This window comes from Mercenaria mercenaria, chromosome 8 (assembly GCF_021730395.1).
Source record: "Mercenaria mercenaria strain notata chromosome 8, MADL_Memer_1, whole genome shotgun sequence".
NCBI classification, from domain to species: Eukaryota; Metazoa; Mollusca; class Bivalvia; order Venerida; family Veneridae; genus Mercenaria; species Mercenaria mercenaria.
In genome coordinates, this window is record NC_069368.1 from 2674236 (window position 1) to 2696647 (window position 22412).

The following is a 22412-nucleotide window of genomic DNA, read 5'->3' on the forward strand; positions in this document are numbered from 1 at the left end:
TAATATATTATAAAATATCATAGAAAAGGAACCTTCATTGAACTTATACCAATGTGCACTACAAATAAAATGAGAAAAGGTACCTTTGTTTAACATAATATTATGACAAAGTGTACTAAAATGTAGAGGTGTACTCTACAACTACATTGTATAATGCAGAAAAGGTACCTGCATAATACAGTGCATTGAACATTTGCCAAGACATCAATATTTCCATGTTTTAATGAAAATGATGTTCCATATTAGAATAGGTAATAAAGAATTCATGCTATACTGAGTAAAATGAAAACAAACAAGAGATAATATCATATTTATGATTGTGCAAAGAAGATACCATCTTGCATAAATATCTTGCAAGCAAGAAAATTAATTTAGAGGTCTCCAACAGCTGCTGTAATAATAAACCTAAGAAAATTGATACCAAATTAAAATAATTATTGAATTTCATAAATTTTTAATCCGAAATTCATGTGCATTATTGTAACATGTAATCAGAACAAGAAAATGTTCAAGACAAAGAATTGAATTCGCATTAGTAACTATGAAAACTAATTCTAATACGTAATTAACAAATTTCTGGAGTTTTTAATACCTGTAATCCTTACTGAATTCTCGAATTTGATAGCGCCACGAGTACCAGAACTCCGGAAACCCATGCAGGCATAACATTAATGGTTTACTCTCATCCCCGCATGCTACATAATGTAATTTCACCTCCTGCAAACAAATTATAGACTCGGTCATTGCTTTAGCAAACTGGTTTTGTCTAGCAGAATATCACATTTCCTAAACCAACTAGAGTAAGTGTACTCGGTTCCCACAGTTCACGGTTTCGCACACCAAAGAATTTTCCGTTTCTTGTAATGAAATACTTGCCAAGAGAAATTTAAACTGGTGAAATCAAGGGACCAGGTCTATTTTTGAATGTTCCTATAGTTTTCTAAACGACAAGCAGGCATTCTGATAAAAGACAAAGATATACAAAAGTGTAGTAAAAGTATCACCGAGACAGCATAAAATTAGACTACACTGAGGGTACCTCGTTTGTGCATGGTATAGCGACATAATTATGATAATGACAGCTAAAAATACAGTTTCTACAGAAGTATCAGTGTTGTGCAATTTCGATTCAACCAATATCCGTACTGTACAAAGAATTAGAGAATTTTTAGTCACGGAGTGCGAAACCGGGTACAAATATGTCCGAATAATGGGTCATTTTCAAATTCTGGCTATATTGGAGAGCTACCAGTGGTGAGCAGTTATCACATGAAGAAAAACCTAGTGCATAAATAAAGAGCCATGTATCTATTCTTCTGCCTGAAAATGCAAAATACTAAATTGCTTCCACATATTTCAGTTTATTTCAAGAAGTGTGTAAAAAGTGTGCGAAACCAGGTACACTGACTCTACATGTTCTATAATTACAAGGCTAGTATGGTAAATTTGTCAACTTATTAATTTACTCAGATAGGTTTGTCTGAATAGCTTTAAAATGCACTATTTTGTCTTGTATAATTTCAAAATTCCTCATGGAGGACCCTGAAAACCCCACCTGTACTTGTACCTCAATTTTGTAGGCGACTAGTGTGTACATCTTAACCAGACATGCTCAATTTGTTTGTCTGAAATGGCTTAAAATGCACAATTTTCAAAATATTTCTAGGAGGACCGCCCGAGCCACAACCTCTACGTGTACTCCAATTATGCCAGCGAGTAGTGTGTACATTTAAACTTGATTTTCTCAGATTTTTTGTCATAGATTTTGTAAAATGCACCATTTTTTCTTTTAAAATTTCTAGCTCTAATCTGTATTTGTACTTCAATTATTTGTATTTTTTTGTAAAAATAGACTTCTATGGTCTTATTGATAGAATTTCAGACTCCTGTGATGTAGCCTACTGTGCACGATTAACATCTATTCAAAATCCATTTAGTGGTTCTGGAGATGACATTAAAACACAATTATTGACAATGTCTGTCATGGCAACTTGACATACAGACACACACACGGACACAGCGTGACCACAAATTGTAGCTCATCGTTAGCACTTTGTGTTCAGGTTTAGCTAAAAAGGTTAAACAAGTGCGTAGTAGTTGGGGCTAGGGTTTGGGGAGGGCAAGTGTTCCATCTGTCCAGTTGTCTGTGCATCTACTTGCATCTTACAGCATTTTCCCATTGGAAGTGTCTAGGGGTACGGATCCGTACCTCTAGAATCTGATTCTAGAGGTACGGATCCGTACCTCTAGACAAGCCTATTAGGGGTTTTCTAGGGGTACGGACCTCCGTTTTTCTAGAGATTAAGGGTCATTTACATTTCAAATTTTGTTGCGAATGAAATAACGAATAACATTTCATCAGAATTCACATTAAACTTGGATCTAAATGGTTTACAGATACTAACATTCATCCGATTTGTTACATTTTCTTTCGGAACGTAAATAACCGAGGGACACCAAATAAATCACGATCGAGGATTCGAACTGGCAGGAAAAAAAGATATAAAGATTAAACAAAACAATGTTAAATATGTTGGGGAAAAAACAATTGATAATTAACCCTTAGTGTATTCATGTTTTTCACACATTTGGCAGCCATTAGGAGATACATGAGATGTTTTCACAAACAGTTTCTTTTACTTAATGTCGCTTAATTGATTATTAAACAATCAGTTCCGTGCCGATTATCATTATACCTTGTTAAATAACAAAATAAATTTATGCATATTATCATGCCTAATTTATTTATTGCTGAATTTCAAATAGAATTCATTTAAGGGATAGATTCATTCATTAATCTAGCTGTTATCAACAGCTTATTTGACAACAAACTAATCAGCACGGAACAGTGTATTCATTTGGAGTTCTTCGGTTATTAAGGGTTTGAAAGAGAAGGTAAACAGTCGGGTGAACGCTGGTATCTGTAAACCAATTAGATCCAAGTTTTAAGTGAAGACTGGTTACGACTTATTTGTTATTTCCTTTTTAACAAAATTTAAGATATAAATAACTCTAAATCTCTAGAAAAAGGAGGTCCGTAACCCTAGAAAACCCCAAACAGGCTTGTCTAGGGTACGGATCCGTACCTCTAGAATCTGATTCTAGAGGTACGGATCCGTACCCCTAGACACTTCCTTTCCCATTTAGTAACATTGTCAAGTCATTTTCTTTCATCAGCATCATCATCTTCAGTATTTGCCTCACTCCAGAAGAGTAAAGGTAAATTTTAAAGGTAAACAGGTAAAGGTAAATTTTATTGAATTCCGGACCATTCACTCCCAAGTCTTTTCCTCCCCTGTCTTTTCCTCCCCTGACTATTCACTCCCAAAATGGGAGTGAATAGTCACCTTATGGGGTGACTATTCACTCTCATTTCATTTTTTTCTATTATGACAATTCAAAACTATTCAATGTTTAATATTTAGGTTGGAACTGAATTCTAAATAGATGTTCCAAGAATATTTGAATATTATTGCAAGTATGATATATAATATTGAAATTTCATATCTCTAAATATAACTGAAACTGGATAATTTGATTAAATGCTATACATTACAATGATATATTCAGTGACATTGTACATAATAACAATAATAATTATTATAACAATATTAATAATGACAATAATAATGGAGCCCCGTCAAGCAAAAAGGATCCTTATGGTATTTTTTTTTATTGCTTTTACTTTTTTTCCATTTTCTGAAAGAACGATTTATTTTGTATCGGAAACCAAAGTTTCAGTTGCCTATCATCAGGAATTATTGAAATATGAATAAGATGTAATTTAATTAAGTTATGTATTGTTACTACAGCATCTTTGATGTCCTTTGATGATTTAAAGAGAGAAGTGATATAAAAAAATATGCATTGTTATAATAATTATCAATCGCTCATTGAAAAACTTTTTATAATCACCCCTAGTATATAATCCAAGCATTTTAATTTATTTCATTCTTGAGTATTATTGTACATGCTAAATTTTATTCTGGTGTCATAACTGTTTGAAAAGTGAATTATGAAATTGTTGGATTATGTATTGTAAATTAAATTTCATTAATTATGTCACAGTTAGATTTATGCATTGACTGTAACAGGAAGGTTCGTCTGAGCAATCCCCCCAACTATCTTACTTCAAAATTTAACCACAGCCAAATATCTGATGTGAACTTAGATCAAATCAAAACAATGAACTATTTTTCATAAATCTTTGAGCTACTCGGGACCCACAATCTGGAAAAACATACCTAATCATATATGCTCATCTGATACTCTTGCAAAATTCAAACAATCCTATCTTCAATGGCACTTTTCTCAACCAAAATTACTATCAGAAAATAGTGACTACCAAATTATTTGAAGTTCCAACATATGCAGACTATTAATGTATGTCATTAACTTTACTTAGAATATTTTGTTTGTTTGTTTATACATGTATATAATTTTATTTCATTTTTTTCTCTTTATTTTTGTAAAATGTTCTCTCATTATTGTTTATAATCATGTTTATTGAACATATTTATACAGTGAGCTATATTGAAAATTGGCTCTGTCAAATATGTCATCAGCTATAAATAAAGTTGTTACTTACTTACTTGGGTCAACGGATTTTCCGCTCCATTTTTTGCAGAATCAACATTTAAAAAAAAATTAGCTTCCGCTGGCTTCAGCTTTTGCAGACTGTTTTCAAAATATCGAAGAAGGCCTTTTTCACTGTTAAGGGACTCTTTTTCACAAAATTTATCCATTCTAAAATGTTGATCATATTGCCCATCAAAATCATATTGGTTTCGAGTGAATTTCAATTTTGACAATTTTAAACTTTTTTGTACACATTTGTAAAATACATGCTTTTGAGTTTACTGAAGTCAGTTGACCATCGCAAATTCACCTATTCAAAAATTTGTGTAGAGCAAGAGGCATAAAATATTGCATATTTGTTCTGCAGGAGACTGGTATCCAGATCCATCGCTAAAAAAATTTTTTTTTTTAAATATCTGGAAATAAATTCTATATCTTAGATATTAGTGGAATATAGCAACAACAACGCTGTTCCAGGTTCAGTAGCTTTTTAATAATGACGTTACATACAAAATATTGCAAGGATTTGACGACGTTTACGTTACGTTAAAGCATGCAAATTCACGACATGCTATATTTCTTAAGAAGGCTTTAATACTTAATTATTGACAAACTATAGAATTTACTACAGAAACACATGAGAATTTGCTGTTTTTAATACTTTACCATTCCCGGCGCATTTATCCTTTTTTTTTCTTTCTTGATTTGGAATTTTAAAAATATTTTAGAAACAAAAGCTCATATTCTTATGTTTATAATATGACCAAACTTCAATATGTTTCAGCCAGATCTTTACATTACTCTTCTTTAAAACCTAATACTTAAAATCTTTCTTGCTTTGGCTTAAAGAACATTTTTTATCATGTCAGAAAATTTTTAAGTCTCATTTCCTCAAAAATTCCTTAATTTTGTTTTTATAATATTGTTTTCTTTACACTCTATGTTTTGTATTATTTTTGTTGCACTAACAATGATACTTAAAAACAAAAACAGTCTTACGTAATTATTTATCTTATCTTACATATCTACATTAAAAAATAAAAGAGAAGTCAATGAATTAATAAATTATTCAGTTTTGTTGTCTCTAAATATAATCCAGCCAACATGGCCAATGAACATACAATATTAATTAACCTAACCTAACATACTGTTATGTTGTGTTATCTTATGATGAATTTAAAGACATGAGATGTATCAATTAGCAATTTCTATATGATATTGATCTGAAAGGTGATGATTAGGGTAGCAACTTTCAGTCAAGGAGTGTTAAACAAACACAAGTGATAATTGATGACTTTGTTAATATACAACTTATCAAGGAGGTTACATCTCATGGTGATGAGATAATTGGTAGCTTTTAAGTATACGGAATATCAAAGATGTTTCACAAATTATTTCACAAGGTATAAGGTAATGTTACTACAATTTAAAAATTTATCATGCACAATGCTATAATGACTTATGAAAATTTTGACCAAAGGATTAAAAAAATACACACATAAAAATCAAAAGTTTTCTTTTTTCTTTTGATACAGTGAAGTATGAATTTTGTTAGAATGTTTTCCAGTTATATTTTTAGTTTCTATTTATAGTTTCTATTAGTCCATTTCAATAAATGCAAACTCAAAAGTTCTCAGCAGTTTAAATTACATATTTAGGCCATCACAGTAAAGTTTTATTTAATAGGTATTTTCTTAATATACTCTCTCTTTTTCAATATCCTCTTTCTACTGAAAATACTCAAAACAAACTAAACTTGCATTTTCAGAATATTGATAATTAAACTTGCATTTTCAGAACTTATTAATAATCACACAGTCAATAATATAGATCTATATATATATAAAAAAAAACTTCATTAATATTTCCAAAGTATATTTTGGATTATCTTTACCCCTCTCAGAAAAAAATAATCCTACAAATTTTCACAATACTCAGTATATATAATCTGCATTACAAAAAAAAAATACATAAAACATTTCAAAATCATTAATTTTTATTGACCTCATTAAAATGGGAGTGAAAAGTCACCTCTTTAAAGAAAATGGGAGTGAATAGTCAGGGGAGGAAAAGACTTGGGAGTGAAAAGACTTGGGAGTGAAAGAGCTGACACCCATACACCCAATTTTATTTACCATCACTCTATGAAACAAATTATATTTATTCACATACCTGCGATTTATGTAAAATCCTTGTATTTATTGCTTGTAACTTTATTACTTACCTCCAAATGAATAAATCCATGATTTCCAAGGCTTGGATCATTCAAACATGTTGGCATCACTTTCCTCTTATTGAAGAAAGTGCCACTAACAAATTTTACAGGTGAACGAACGAATGTGATAAAAGTTCGAATTAACACAAGTGTTGCAATAAAATATCCTATTATGGTAGCCAAAATTATCTGGATTAAATGTGCTATTTTCCCCATTGTCACTCCTTGCCTCGCGTAACCAAACTGAAAGTACGGGAAAGTACAAAGTACAATATTGTCAGGTGGGTTCGATTGTGTATCCCGGTATGCCGATTCGTGCACGTAATGTGATACACTGCGCGTGCTGCGGGTTAGAGACCACCAATTCTTTTCCTACAGATTTCCATTATAGGTTACAACACACTAAATAGCTGTTCTTCTTTATACATGTTTCCAATGGCCGCAGCACACATCAGGACCCATTTTAAATGTCTGTTACTCACATTTTCTTGAAGAAGTCCTAAATTCAGGGTCGCACTCAGCAGGTTGTCGTTGAAGGTCACAATTCAGACAATCCCCCGTCCTCTCAAGGCTCGGTCCTTGGGCCTTGCCTTTAATACCTTTCCCGCATAAATGATCTGCCTGACAGTGTCAAGAGCAAAAAGAGGCTGTTCGCAGATGATACGATAGTCTATGTTACAGTCAAATCCAACAGTGATGCCCAAGCTCTACAACAAGATCTCCCTAATAAGCCTTGAAACCCGGGAGTATGATTGGTCCATGGAATTCAATCCAGACAAGTGTGAAGTCCTCAGAATCAATCGCAAAAGAAACGCTTTAATCTTTTATAGTCGGTTCAAAAGCTCTTCAGAGCTTATGTTATCATGTTGCTTTCTTGCCGACTTTAAATAAAACTTATCTTATCTTCCACTATAAGTTGCAAGATATCAATTTAATTAAAATCGGCTGATTCTGCCAAATATCTAGGTGTTACCATCAGCAATGAGCTATCATTTACAAATCATATCAACAAAATAACATGCAAAGCAAAAGCAAAAGATTCCTTAAACGAAATGTCAAAACCCCAAATAAAAGAGTCAAAGAGGTTGCATATAAAACTTATGTCGGACCGCAGTTAGAGCACTGTTCTACAATATGGCATTTGTGGCAAAAGTATCTAACCTTAAAATAGAGCAAGTCCAAAGATCAGTATCAAGATATGTTTATAATGACTACAGTTACACCAGTAGTGTTTCCATAATATTAAATGAACTAAACTGGCAAACCCTAGAACAACGCCGTAAGATCAGTGCAGTTACAATTTTGTATAAGATCCAACACCACCTTGTTTTTGTTGACCATAGTCACTTTAGAAAAAAGAGAAACCTGAACTATTTGATACCGTATCCAAAGACACACTAGCATGCAAACTCCTTTTTCTAGAGGTGTACGTCTGTGGAACTGTCTCCCTGTGTCTTTGCAAGCTAATCCACTAGCATAGAAATAATTGCTGGGCAGCTGCCACCTTTCTATTAGTTCTAATTCAAATTCCAGCTTTTACTCTTAACCTGGCCTGTACAGTAGTTCTTTTACTCTATCTTTGTGATGCACATAATTTCTGTGTTTTCAGTATTATTATATGTTGTTAATACATGTATACGAAAAAAATGTGATTATGGATGCTGTGTTTTAACTGTAAAAAAATCAAGTTTGACCGCAGTGATACATATTATCGATCAAAAGAAAAATTTGTCTTGTGTAAAGAATTATCATATGTTGTTTATACCTGTATATGCACGTATATATTCATTTATGTGTCTGTTAAATAAATTTATTTATTTACATATACTATATTTTTTCCTTTCTTTCCCATCCTCTGGCTAACACGGCTCATTAACCCCCCATAAATTAACACTTTCAACTGTCACATTATAAACATAATTAAAGGAAAGTTAACGCGCGTCATTAATTAATTAAGTGATAAATATATAATAACCTAGGTGTTAGCTCCTGATCCATCATGTATAAACATTGCTGATTATTACTGATTATTGATAACATGTTTAAAATTTAAGATTAAACACATAGTCTTACATCCTTTTATTAAGAATATAAAAAGAGATTTAAATTGACCTCACTCTGTAATTACGGTCTTATAATCATACCTTTGGATCAAAAATAATTCCAAAATCGTGTTTTAGTCATAATTGTCGTCATAAACAAAATCAAAGTAATATAAAATCAAAACATACAAATATTTCTGAGGGGCCGAAAACAGACCGCCGCGGCAATAATTAACTTCCCCGCTATCGTTACCAATACTGCTATGATACCATAAATAAATATTATCATCATCCAAGATGAAGCTTCCTGGTGAACGGCGGTGGTGGAGGAATTTTAAATAAATGTTTATCACTTTTTTATACATTTTAATATTATTTGAAAGTGGTAGACATTGTAAATATATATAAATATAGATGGTTGTAGTGAAATTGTGAAATTAGTGAGAAAAATAAAACTTTTGTGTGACGCGCTCTGCGCGGACCGAGTCGGCCATATTGAATTTACCAACAGAACTGTTATAAACGCTAGTTGAGCACAGTTAAGGAGTGGATGCAGCCTTGTTTTTAGTGGAAGACAGTTTTCTAGGAACGTAGCCATCACAAATTCAATAAAAGTTTTAATTAATATTTTTTGTTTTTAAAAGAAATAGTGATTCGGGCAGATAACTCTTGATGTCATCAGCTCCTGAGATTTTATAAAGTTTTTAAACGGAACACTATAGCTATAAAAAGTATAACTTGAGAAGAACTGAGTATTTTATGTATTTTCTTTAGTGAGAAAATAGCCATTTGCAGCAGTGTGAGCATCCGCATACCACTCAACTGTGGTGATTTTAGACTTTTAGTACAGTAACAATTTTTAAACGGTTTCTAAGCGAAAGTTTATAACAGTTAATGCTTGTCTTATCTGCTACAAAAACTCAACACCTGTTTTGTGAATTTTATCAGCAAATCTTTAACTTAGTGTGCCCCAGTATATTTTGTAGCAATCCAGTCTGGTCGAGATGAGCAGTACCGTGGTAAAGGTGGGCAAGATGAAGAACACCAGTAAGTCCAACAGCACTTTGGGACAGTCAAAGGTAACAGGATATGTTCTTAACCTTCAGGAAATTAGAAGCTGCCAAAAGAGTGCAAAGCATAGTATGAGAACCTACGGGTTATGACCTAGTAATCACCGCTGATGCACCTTCATTTGAACTACAAAGGAGGCTTCACTTGTACACTTCCAAGCTTTTTCTCCAGAGAAAGGACATGTGAACATTAGTTCCGTTACTGACAGATCAGGGGAAAATATTGTTTCAACATAGTCAGAGTAAATAGTGAATACACTTTGAATATATATACAACTAACTGCATTTATGGTCAATGGCAAACATGTAAAATATTTTGTAGATAACGACACAGTTGAAATACAGAAAATTGTAGCATGTCATTCTGCCAGCTTGAATGGTAAATCAGTTGACGTCGCAGAGGTGAACAGACTTCTAGCACATAGTATTGAGAGAATGCTGAATGCCAGTGAAAAGTCAAGACACTGTAATACAGAATTAAAAAGGTAAGATTTGTAAATCAATTGCAGGAAATACATCTAATAACGACATAGCATGTATTAAATGCTGTAGATCAAAAAGTGCCTATTGTACATTCAAATTTCATTGGGTACACTACAAATGCTCACAAATACGCAATTATGTGAAACTTTCAATGCTCTTTGACATGAAAATTGTGTGAAATTCAGTAATGATAATCTTACAGCTATCTGTATGCCTTGTATTAGCATCATAGAACATATAACAAGGGACGACGAATGTGAGAGACAAACTCTGGCCAAAACTAGTTACAACAACCCAAGCCAACAAAAGAAAGATGTGGAGCGTACAGACAGTACAAATGGAACCAGCACACCCCAGATAAGTGTTGAAAATCTGAAAGAGAAAGAACTGAATTTAAAGAAATTTGAAGCTGAATTAAAGGTAAAAGATGTGAGAGGGAACATATTCCTTTTAGTGACAACGAAAGTTTGCTGAATGCAGTACATTCTAGAGATACAAAATTTATACTAAGTCAGGTTGATAACTGGAAATTTTGCTCGATACTTCAACTATCAGTAAATTAGTGACACTGTGGGAAATAGTGCAGATGAACCTGAAAGAACAAAGATTAACACAAACCTTCCTATAGTAAAAAGCAATACTTTCCCATAAAATATAACTCCTAGCTTGCATTTCCACTACCGCCCATGAACAGGCTCAATCAAACCGAGCCGGCAACATTTTCGTTTATGTCATGTTGAGCGATCTGTGGTTTTTCATTTTTTTATTCTACATCTTATAACAGCCATAAGAATGTTGAAAACGAGAAATCTAGTTTTTCTGGCAAGAATTTAGAAAGTTCAAGCAATCAGCAATTACCGCAACAAAGTCGCAGACATACGACACTACCTAGTGGTTATATTGCAGTTCCAAGAGGGCATCTACACAGAGCGCCAGAGGGTCAAGCGTTACGCTTTGCATTTGTCTCTCCCAATGAAAGGTGGCAACAACACTCACTCAGTACCACGTACCCAAAGTAAGAAAGTAAATGTGCAATCAAAGATAAGCACCCAGAGTGCCACAACACCATTATGCCCTAATAGTATCCAACCACAGACCGTTGTAGATCTTACACAAGATGTCAATGCCAATCAGTCTTTTTTAGGCGAAAGCACAGAGTACCTCAACTTGAAAAAGCAAGAACTAAAATCGATGCACCGCACAGTAAAGAACAATTGTATATAGTGTCTTTTAATTGCAAAAACATTATAACTAGTGTTCCTACAGAAAATAAACTTTTTAAAGGTGCACAGATAATACTTCTACAAGAAACATGGTTATTTCAGTGTAACTTGTCATATTTGTCTGAAATTGGAGATGATATCTGCTGTGCCGGTAAGGGAGCTAATTATTACCACCCCCTGCTACCAATCCAATTATCCAGAGGCTATGGAGGCGTGGCTGTCCTGTGGAAGAAGAAATTTTATCATACTAACACCCCACTGGCAGAAGGGTAATGAAAGAATTCAATGTGTAGAACTGAACTGTGAACCAAAACAACTTATCATATCAGTATATTTGCCTTCAAAAGGAACATGGAATTCTGAAAATGAATTTTTGAATGCACAGACCAACTTCGGGAATCTCTTCTCAAATATCAAGGCGCACACAATATAATCATTGTAGGTGACATCAATGCAGATCTATCCGCTCAGAAACCAATGTTGAAAAGAACTCATTATCTGAAAGAGCTGATCAATGTTTTTAATCTCAAATATGGCATCTGTGGTAAAACATTTGTAACTCATCAAAGCAGAGACTGTTCGGAGATTGATTACTTTCTAGTAAAAAAAGTGGTAAACACTGAATTCTCAAAGAAGACAATTCTGAATGATTTGGAAATGAATGAGTCAGATCATCACCAGATTAAGTTGGCAACGTTAATAACTCTAGACAGTAATGTACTACAAAAAACGCCCTTGTCATGTACGGAAGATTAAATTGGACAAAATTGATCAAAAACTATATTGAGAAAAAAAAAATCCGAAGCAAATGGTTTCTATGGATATGAAAGATTTGAAAACAATTGATGATACTGAAGATTATTCACTCAAAGTAATGGAATCAGACTGTGGATTCCTTTTCCAGTAGAGTTAAAATAAAGAAGTCTAAACCTAAACTATGTGTATGGACACGTGTATAGACACAAAATATTGGTTTCGCTTTAAATTTATTTATTTTGTTGGATTTAACGTCGCACCGACACATGATAGGTCATATGGCGACTTTCCAGCTTTAATGGTGGAGGAAGACCCCAGGTGCCCCTCCGTGCATTATTTCATCACGAGCGGGTACCTGGGTAGAACCACCGACCTTCCGTAAGCCAGCCGGATGGCTTCCTCACATGAAGAATTCAAGGCCCCGAGTGAGGCTCGAACCCACATCGATGAGGGGCAAGTGATTTGAAGTCAGCGACCTTAACCACTCGGCCACGGAGGCCCCTTCGCTTTAAAAGAATTAAGATCGGCTTACAAAACCTGGGCTGCAGCAGGAAAACCTCGAGATATTGAAAGTCAACTGCTATTAAAAATGAAAGACTGTAAAATACAATTTCGTAGGTCATATAGATACACACACAGGACTTCCCAAGACAAAGAAAATATCATAAATACCCGTACACGAGATAATAAACTTTTTATAAACTTGTTAACAAACAACGAAAAACAAAATCATGTTTTATCGAATACTTGAATGTTAGTGGTGTTAAGCACTCAGGGACTGAAGAAATTGTGCAGGGATTCAAGAAACAGTTTTCAACTCTTGCGACTCGAACAGAGAACCCAAGATATGACAAAAATTATCATGAAACCGTTAAAACTGAAACAAAGCATATTAAAGACCTAGTGAAGGACTTTGACGTCAGCATGATAAATACTAGCGAGGTGGAAAAAGCAATGTCTAGTATAAATAAGGGGAAGGCAGCCGACTACTATGGGTTAACAGCCGAAAGACTGTTAACTGGAAGTTAAACTTTATACGTAGTTTTGTTACTTATACTGAACAGCATATATAAACTATGAGTTATCCCGCAAATGTTTGAAAATGGGGCTTCTCATCCCAGTATTTAAGAATAAAAGCGAGCGAACAAAAATAACGAATTTTCGTGGAATCGTAGTACTTCCAGTGATGGAAAAAATATTTGAAATGGTTATTAAAATAGAATAGGTTCAACACTTGAGGAGAAACAGAGTGTGCATATCAGCGTGGCTTTACATCAAAGACCTCACCACTTCATGTTGCTTTGATTGTAGAAGAAATTACCAGGAACTGTAAAGATAATGGCGATCCTGTGAATGTTATTTTTCTTGATGCAAAGGCTGCTTTCGACGTGGTCGACCACAATCACCTCCTTAGAGCGTACCATGCTGATGTCACTATAACCGGCATTGGTCAGTATAAGAAAGTATTCATACTAACGCACAGAGTGTCGTCAAGTGGGCTAACCAACCGTCAGAACTATTTATCATCAACCAGGGCATTAGACAATGAGGCATGTATCTAAAAATCTAAAAAAAATTATTTATCTCTGGCTGTTCTGGGGGCTTTATCTCACTCTGTCCCTCTGGTCAGATCGCTCTGTGTCTGTACTAGTAGAGGATGAATTTCGCGGCCTGTGTGGCTGCGCTTGCTATATGTAAATAAAATCTGGAAAGTTAGATCCCTCGGAAGCACAGAGAGCAAGGCAAACAGTGAAAATTGCAGACTCGGTTTGATCGAGTCTGTTCATGAGCAGTAATGGAAAATGCAACACTGCCCACGCCCCCTAGCACCGGCTTAAGCAGTTTTCAGTCTTCAAATCTAAATGAGTTTGAACGACTTTGAACGTGTTTATCATGAAAAGGGCGCTATATAAATCTGGTATAATAATAATAATAATAATACTGTTTTTTTTTTAAACTCTACGTAAATCCACTACTTGTACGTCTAGAATCTTCCAACTTAGGAGTATCCATTGGAAACGTAAAGTGTAATGAAAGTGCCTGAAATACTTATTAGCATGGCAGACTACTTTTCTAATTGTAAAAGATTTGCCTTACAACCTAAGAAAACCGGGGCGCTTAAAATAAAAAAGTGGAAAACCACAGGTCGCCCAACACGACATAAATGAAAATGTTGCAGGCTTGGTTTGACTGCGCCTGTTTATTGACGGTAGTTGGTAGTTCTTCCAAGTAATAGAAAACACCATTCTCAGGAACAATATTACTTATATGACGACCCCATCACGAATGCCAAAGTTAGCGCACACCTAGGTTTAAAAAGAGCAAGTACTGTAAGTTTCACGGCAGAAGATAATGTAGAGCTTAGCACCAAGAAGGCAAGAAGAACTGTGTACAGCTTTATAGTAACCGGTCTACATGGAGCAGGAGGTCTAGATACTAACACTGCCTTACCTCTTCTACAGTTATATGTTAGTCCCATTCTACTCTATGGGTTAGTTTTACCAAGACGCGAACTCTTAGATAAACTGGAACTTCTTCAAAAACGATTACTTAAGCAGCTGTTTATGTTACCCGTAAATACTTCTGCTGCAGCAGTGTTCATCTTAAGTGGTCTCATACCCGCAGAGACACAAATACACAAAGGAGCAATTATGTTTAACAATGCAGTTTGTCTACCAATAGAAAGACGACTAGCAGTTCGACAGTTTACAGTAAAAAGCGGTAATGGTGCCAGCTGGTCTGTAAAAAGATCCTTTGGAAGCAAAGAATGCAGCAGACTCGGTTTGATTGAGTCTGTTCATGAGAGGTAATAAAATGTGCAATACCTCTCACGCCCCCTAGCACCGGCTTAAGCGGAACTCTATTACACATAATTTATGTTGAATGGACTCGATGATCCCAAAGGACCAGAAAATATAACAACACTGAATCCAGGCGTTTGTTCTGGAAATACGACCTTGGTGAACCAGAAGACCTTTTGAAAAACACTGTAGAAAAAACTTGAATGGAAAAGAACAGTAAAAAAGCTGTAAACTTTCACTGGCAAGAACAAATCTTAATTCAAGCTCGCCATTCAAGTAGATTAAAATAGTTACACCTGCAGCAAGTAACTATCGGTAAACCACATCCCTTTCTGCAAATTCCTGCAAGATCAACTTGGGACGCTAATAGATCCCAGAATAAGAGAAATGACCAGTATGTTTTATTCAATTATTATGATCTTGATCACTATGAAATGTGCTATGTGAACTGAGTTATAAGAAAACTTTATTAATTGCAAAAAATTCTGATTATAGTATAAGGACTGTTTTGAGAATATATTGTTACCCGTGTGCCTAAATACATTTTCTTTTATCTATAATAAAATCCAGCAATAGAGTGATCATTGTTCAAAATACACATGATTTATTATTTACAAAAGGTGTCTGAATACATTTTCTTTTATCTTTAATAAAAATCTAATAATGATATATTAGTGTAATAAAACTTGATTTATTAAAAATAAAAATACTGCTCTATGTACTGCACAATAGCTTAGCTTATTATGATAAACAGAAGGTAGTCTATCAATGGTCCAGTCTTGTATACTGGCCATTAGCGCCAATACGCAGACCATAGGCCACATACCTCGCATACCAGAATCAGTGCCTTTAAAACTTATGTCCGGGACATAATGCTACAAAGTAGTCGTATAGGCTGGCGTTTAGGACCAGAATGCAAGAGGCAATACATTCCGCTTGTGTAACAAAGCAACAGAAACCATGCAACACTTTCTTTTAAACTGTTCCGCCCTTGCTGTCGTTCGAAATCCAATCGTCAGTGAGATTAAATACGAAGTGAATATTCTGCCATATAGACCGTGGGACGAGTATACCCTTTCAGAAATAGTAAATATTGTCGTAGACTGTACCCATTTATGCGGATCAAAACAGTTAAAAATATTATAGAGTCTCTAGAAGGTGTTGAGTTCCATTGTAAAAGATTTATTTTTGCTTTACATAATGAACGATTTAAACAATTGAAATTGTGTTATCAAAATAACTTTAAAAATCCCACAGAAACAAAGTTGCACCCAAGAACCTCGCTAATAAGTGTTTATTATTATCGAAGAGTTAGCAGAGTGTTGTGTTTATTCGTGGTGGATGTATAAACTGAAATCGCGGCTCACCAACATTGGTGGAAAAGAAGATGAGAATACAGAATATAGCATGGCGTTTATTACGCGTTTAACATAGCGTCGCCTGATTCCTATAGTACTTTATTTCTCCATTTCTTGAAAAAAATAGATTTTTACATCAATTTGTTTGTCTCGCCGAGTCCTATCGTTCTGCAGCAAGTAAACGTGATTTGTGACGTCATAAATAAAGATCCTGCGTAACACTTTGCTCCATGTGCTCTGTTCAAATGTAACAATAACTATTAAAGTGCTCTATCTCCAGGACTAAGAGCACTGGTATTTTTAAAATTATTCTGACCAATCATACACATAAAGTAACATCACGTGATCATCTTAAGACTTTGTAAATGAGTACTCTATCTCCAGTTAACTTAACTGAGAATTGCTCTAACTATATTTTAACCAATAGAAACACGGGTGGTAAACGCGCAATCCAATTCCCGCTGGGAATACGCTTAAAATGGGTTGCGCAACGTCCGGTGCTGGTGTTGCGCGTAAAAAAAAGACGAAATCAAGGTATGTGAAGTTATGAATTTGCTTAGTATGAGACAAGAATAATTGTTCTCGAAAAAAGGAAAATGCTATTCGACACAAATATGATGATACATCATATATGTAAAATATCTGGTTTGTAATTTATGATTCAGCTCTATGATCACAAAAACTCTGGCGACACGAAGCATGAAAAAAATATGAAATCAACAAACATGGCAACTTCTGACCTCATATGCCTAATTTGAGGACATCTGATGCTTTTTATGATAACTCAACTGTTATGAAATAACGGATATCAAAATCATTTGCTTCAAATCCTGCTTTCGGGGACATAATTGACAAAAAATCATCGGGAATGGGGTTGCGTACCGGGAATGGAGTTGCTAGTATACATCATAATGTATATAATGTATACTAGCAACTCCATTCCCGGGGCGCAACCCCATTCCCGATTGTTTGTTTGCCGATCTTTCCCCCAAAAGCAACATTTCATTCAAGTGTATGTAATTTTTATGACTGTTTTACACGTGTTTGATCATTAGAAGCGTCACATTTCCGGGAAAAAGGCACAAGAGTTAGAAAATTAGCATTTTTTCATGATTCCATACGTTTTTGACAGTTACAGCCAGCAGAGTTTTCGTGATATCAGGGCTGATTTTTAAATTAATAATTTGATATTTCAAACATATGATATTTGTTCATTTTTGTGTCGAATAGCATTTTGCTTTTTTTCGAAAACACTCGTAAATGTGTCATTATTTACAAAAACAAAAACCCACCTACCTCGACTTTGTATATATTGATGCGCAACACCAGCACCGGAAGTCGCGCAACCCATTTTAAGCGTATTCTTAGTGGGAATTGGATTGCGCGTTTACCACCCGTGAGAAAGCTCAGTTACATGCATGTGATCACACAAAATATGGAGAATAAGCATAGATGGTAGCATGTTTGAAATATACTTAGAATGCCTATCTACATGACATGCAAAGATGAGATTGCTTTTTATAGCTTACAAGGACTACTTTATCATTTTATTACTTATACAAACACATAGTTTTTGTCAAACTATAGGCATGGAAATACATGCAAGATTTGCAACAGTCCTGTAGTGATGTGTATTTCGGATAGAAATTATTTTCGTCATTCTGAAGCTGTATCTTAAGAAATACCACTGAATATATATAACTACCATATGTGCAAACATGTTTCTGAGAAGCAAGTTTGCCAAAGTAGGTTATTGTTAGTGCCCTAAGCTGAACAAACATGGTAAAGGATCTAATAATTATGCCCTAGTGCACCCTAGAAAGGGCAAACTGCTTCCGTTTGAATAAAGTTAGGATATAACCTTCTAATAATCCCACAGGCCAAGTTTGATGAACATCCAACAAGCGGTTCATGAGAAGAAGGCATTTCTATAAAAAAAATGTAGATCTAGTGGCCCCTAAGAGGGGCCAAGTGCCCCCAATCGAAATTTGAGAAAGGACCTTATACTGATATCTAGACCAAGTTTGATAAAGATACATCAACTGGTTCATGAGAAGAAGTCGTTTAAAGGTATATCTATTTTTAACTCTAGCAGCCCCTGAAAGGAGCCAAGTGTCCCCAACCGAACAACGTTGGTGAATGACCTTATAATGATGCTACAAATCAAGTTTGGTGAAGATCCATCAAGTGGTTCATGGGAAGAAAGCATTTAAAGGCATTTCTAATTTCAGTGGCTCTGGTAACCCCTAAAAGGGACCAATTGTCCACATTTAAATTGGAGAGGCCCTTATAATGATGCTACAATCATATTTTATGAAGAGCCATCCGGCAGTTCATGAGAAGAAGTCATTTAACGGTATTTCTAACTTTAGCTCTAGTGGCCCCTAAAAGGAGCCATGCGCCCCCATATGTATAAAATTGGGTGTGTACCTTATAGTTATCATAAGCGCCTCACTCGGGTCGTCGAATTCCTTATGTGAGGAAGCCATCCAGCTGGCTTACGGAAGGTCGGTGGTTCTACCCAGGTGCCCACTCGTGATAATTAATGCATGAACTGGCACCTGGCGTCCTCCTCCACCAACAAAGCTAGAAAAGTCACCAAATGACGTATAATTGTGTGCGACTTTAAACCTAACAAAAGAATTTTAAAAAAAAATAACAATGCTTAAGACCAAGTTTGATGAAGCTCAATTGAGCGGTTCCTGAGAAGAAGTCTTTTAAAGTTCTTTCTATTTTAGCTCTAGTTGGCCCTGAAAAAGGTCCAAGTGCCAACATATGAAGTTTTGAACAAATTTAGGAGAGGGCCTCATGCTACAGATCAATTGTGATGAAGATCCATCTAGCGATTCATGAAAAGAACTCGTTTTAAGGTGTTTCTAATTTCAGTTCTAGCGGTCCTAAAATGGGCCAAGTGCCCCCATGTGAACAAATTAGGTGAAGACCTTATAATGATGCTACAGACCATGTTTGATGAAGATCCATCACGGGGTTCATGAGAAGAAGTTCTTTAAACGTTTTCAAATTTTGGCTCTGCCCGCCCCTAAAAGAGACCAAGGTTAACCATTTAAACAAACTTGATAAAGGTCTATGCCAGAATGCTACTGACCAAGTCTGGTATAATTGTGACCTGTAGACTCAGGGGAGAAGATGTTTAAGTAAAATGTTGACGCAGGACGACGGACGATGGACGTCGGACCATCCACTTATAGCTTACAAAGTTCAGGTGAGCTAAAATAGACATGTATATATATATTGGTTGTGTTTTGTAAAGGAAAATGCGTATGACTAAGAAAGTTTAGAGTAATATAAAAACGTTAGAATATTTATTACTGAGAATATTTAGTTGCAAAGTTAATGCTATTAGGTATTGTAATAATGCTTAGTATTATGTTAAACTTTATGCCAACAGATAAAAACATGGAGAAACTTACTCCGCGTAATGATAAGCTAGTTTTATTTGAGAAATAGAATAGTTATGACTAAAAAGATTTTAAGAATTTTGTTCATTGTTGAGAATAATTACTGCTGTTATTGAGTAATTAAAGTTCAAAATCTTTTTGTTGCTAAACAGCATAGTAAAGAGTTGGCAAATAAATCCACTATTAGAAGTAGAATTATTTCATGTGAGGAAGCCATCCGACTGATATGAGGAAAGTCGTTATACATATGCCCAGGTGTCCATCCGTGCCAAAAAAAAATCACCTAGGGTCTTTTTCCACCATGAAAAGCTTATAATTTGCAATATGGCCTATACCTGCGTCAGTTTGACGACAACCAAAGTAAAAACAAAACCAGTCCTCCTGGAAATTCAAAATGAGTACAGTTCATTCGAAATTCATTGCCCTGATTTCAATATAATAAGTCCAATTTTGTAATTTCATAGTGCTCCATCTCCCAGAGCAATACAACTTTAACATTTTTTTTAACTTTTGTCAATTTCGCTCTATCTCCAAAGTGAAAAATGTATAATTGCAAAAAAGTTAAATTGAATAGTATTAGAAAGCATTATAGTCAGAATAAACTTAATGTATGGAACAAGTAGATATAGTTATTATCGTTTTCGCCCAGAAATAAAGAAACTAGACATGTGTTAAACTTCGGAAGCGATTTTCTCCACGTTCAAAAAATGGTAGATAGAGCATCGTTCCACTCAGGCGATCGACGACAGATATTTTCAATCGAGGCAGTTTACCTCGATTAAAGTGTTACAAACGCTTAAAATTCGACTTCCATCGTAAACAGTAGTAAAAGCAATTAATTCTCATGTGTTTCCTTAACATATAGTCTGTCAGTATTGAATAATTTTCAAAGCATTCTTAAGAAATATAGCATTAATTCCCAGATATTTGAAAATGTCTTTATTTTCTTGTCGGACGATCTGGAGGCCAGTGCCGTCTACATCTACATCTACATCTATTGTGTACTGCCCAACAATCAATTCTGATTATAACTGGGAGGCGCTTGTCTGGGACAGACTGTTAAAAGATGAGCAAGCTCATTAGGTGCAAAGTTAAAAAGAACTACAATTACTAAGATAAAAACATAGATACAGATTAGAGGGTTACAGTTGCCAGCCTCTCAGTGAATAGAATCAAACTTGGGCTGGACTGTATGTGTAGGGGGAGACCATTCCAGGAACGAATTGTTCTTGGAAAAAAAGAGTTAAAATGGCATTGCGTATGAGATTGTGGGATCAAGTAGTTCAGGTTCTTTGTAGCAGGGGTGTAGGGACGATTTGAGCATTTGGGCGGCGGAGGGGGTGGGTGGGTTTGGGAGGGGCATACCCCCTCCTATCCCCCTCCCATGAATTGGGGTCCGGGGTGGCCCTGTGAAAATTTTGCATATAGCTAGAGTAAAAAGTTTGAGCTGGCGACTTCTTGGACTGCTCAGTAGCCGATTTGCGTTTGTGCTTTACTCAATCGGCAGAATTTGAGACACAACATTAATTGCAAGTGTCTATAATGCAATTAAATACGATTGACTTTCATTAATTAATGTATCGCCTATAATCTGAGTCTGCGGGGTGTGAAAATACAATGAATTGTGGATTATCGATTTTGTACAATACCCTGTCAACATGGTGATCTAGCAAGGTGTCAGCAATACAAGTACAATATTCTGTGTACATATCAGTCGCCGATGCACTTCGTGATAAATTGACAATTGGGAAGACCGCTGTATTATTCTCAATTACGTTTTCTAGCTTTTTCAAAAATTACAAGTTCGGCATTTCACTACTCCTCAAAATATTGTTTGCCGCTCCAGCTCGTACGCCCTTGTGTAGGTGTGAGGTGGTTATGGTCAACTGCAAAAAGACTGTACTTTATTTTTTAAAATATAATAAGGGAATTTTTAATGCGGCATTGTTCAAGGGATTGCCAGTTGAGATCTTTAAGCATTTGGGTAACGCTGCTTGTTTGACCATAGTTGTTACATACGTATCAAGCTGCAGATCCTTGAACTCGTTCAATTTTGTATGTGAGGGATTTTTGCCAAGGGCCGGTGCCATATAGTGGAACAGTATTCAAGCTGTGGGCGGACATAGGTGTTGTAAGCTGTTTCTTTTACTTTTTTGTTGTTTGTTTTGACATTTCTTTTGATGAATCTAAGTGAATTATTTGCTTTTGATGTGATGTTATCAATGTGTTTTGACCAACTGAGATCTTTACAAGTTAGTGTAACGCCTAGGTATTTAGCAGCTTCTGTAGTTTTAGAGGTATAATTGTAGATGATAGGTTTTTTCTTTCGAGTAATCCTCAGCACCTCACACTTATCCGGACTGAACTCCATTTACCAGTCCTTTTCCCAGGCTTCTAGGGAATAGGTGCCTAGCAGAACATTGTCCCAAATTCATGGAACGTTATTCCAGGATTCTGTTCGAACACC

At 35.2% G+C, this 22412-nt stretch overlaps 1 protein-coding gene across 2 annotated transcripts in view; it reads right to left on the minus strand.

The window, feature by feature from the left end:
* Positions 1 to 7089, minus strand: part of LOC123523200 (epoxide hydrolase 1-like) — a 28400-nt gene extending 21311 nt beyond the window's left edge. The window contains exons 1-2 of one of the 2 annotated variants that reach the window (XM_053549243.1): positions 6803 to 7089; positions 593 to 717 (exon numbers count right to left, since the gene is read on the minus strand). In XM_053549243.1, the coding sequence (XP_053405218.1) occupies positions 593 to 717; positions 6803 to 7009 (332 nt within the window). In that variant the 5' untranslated portion in view covers positions 7010 to 7089. The remainder of the gene's footprint in view (positions 1 to 592; positions 718 to 6802) is intronic. The other variant, XM_053549244.1, reaches the window with a different exon arrangement.
* Positions 7090 to 22412: the final 15323 nt, after the last annotated feature.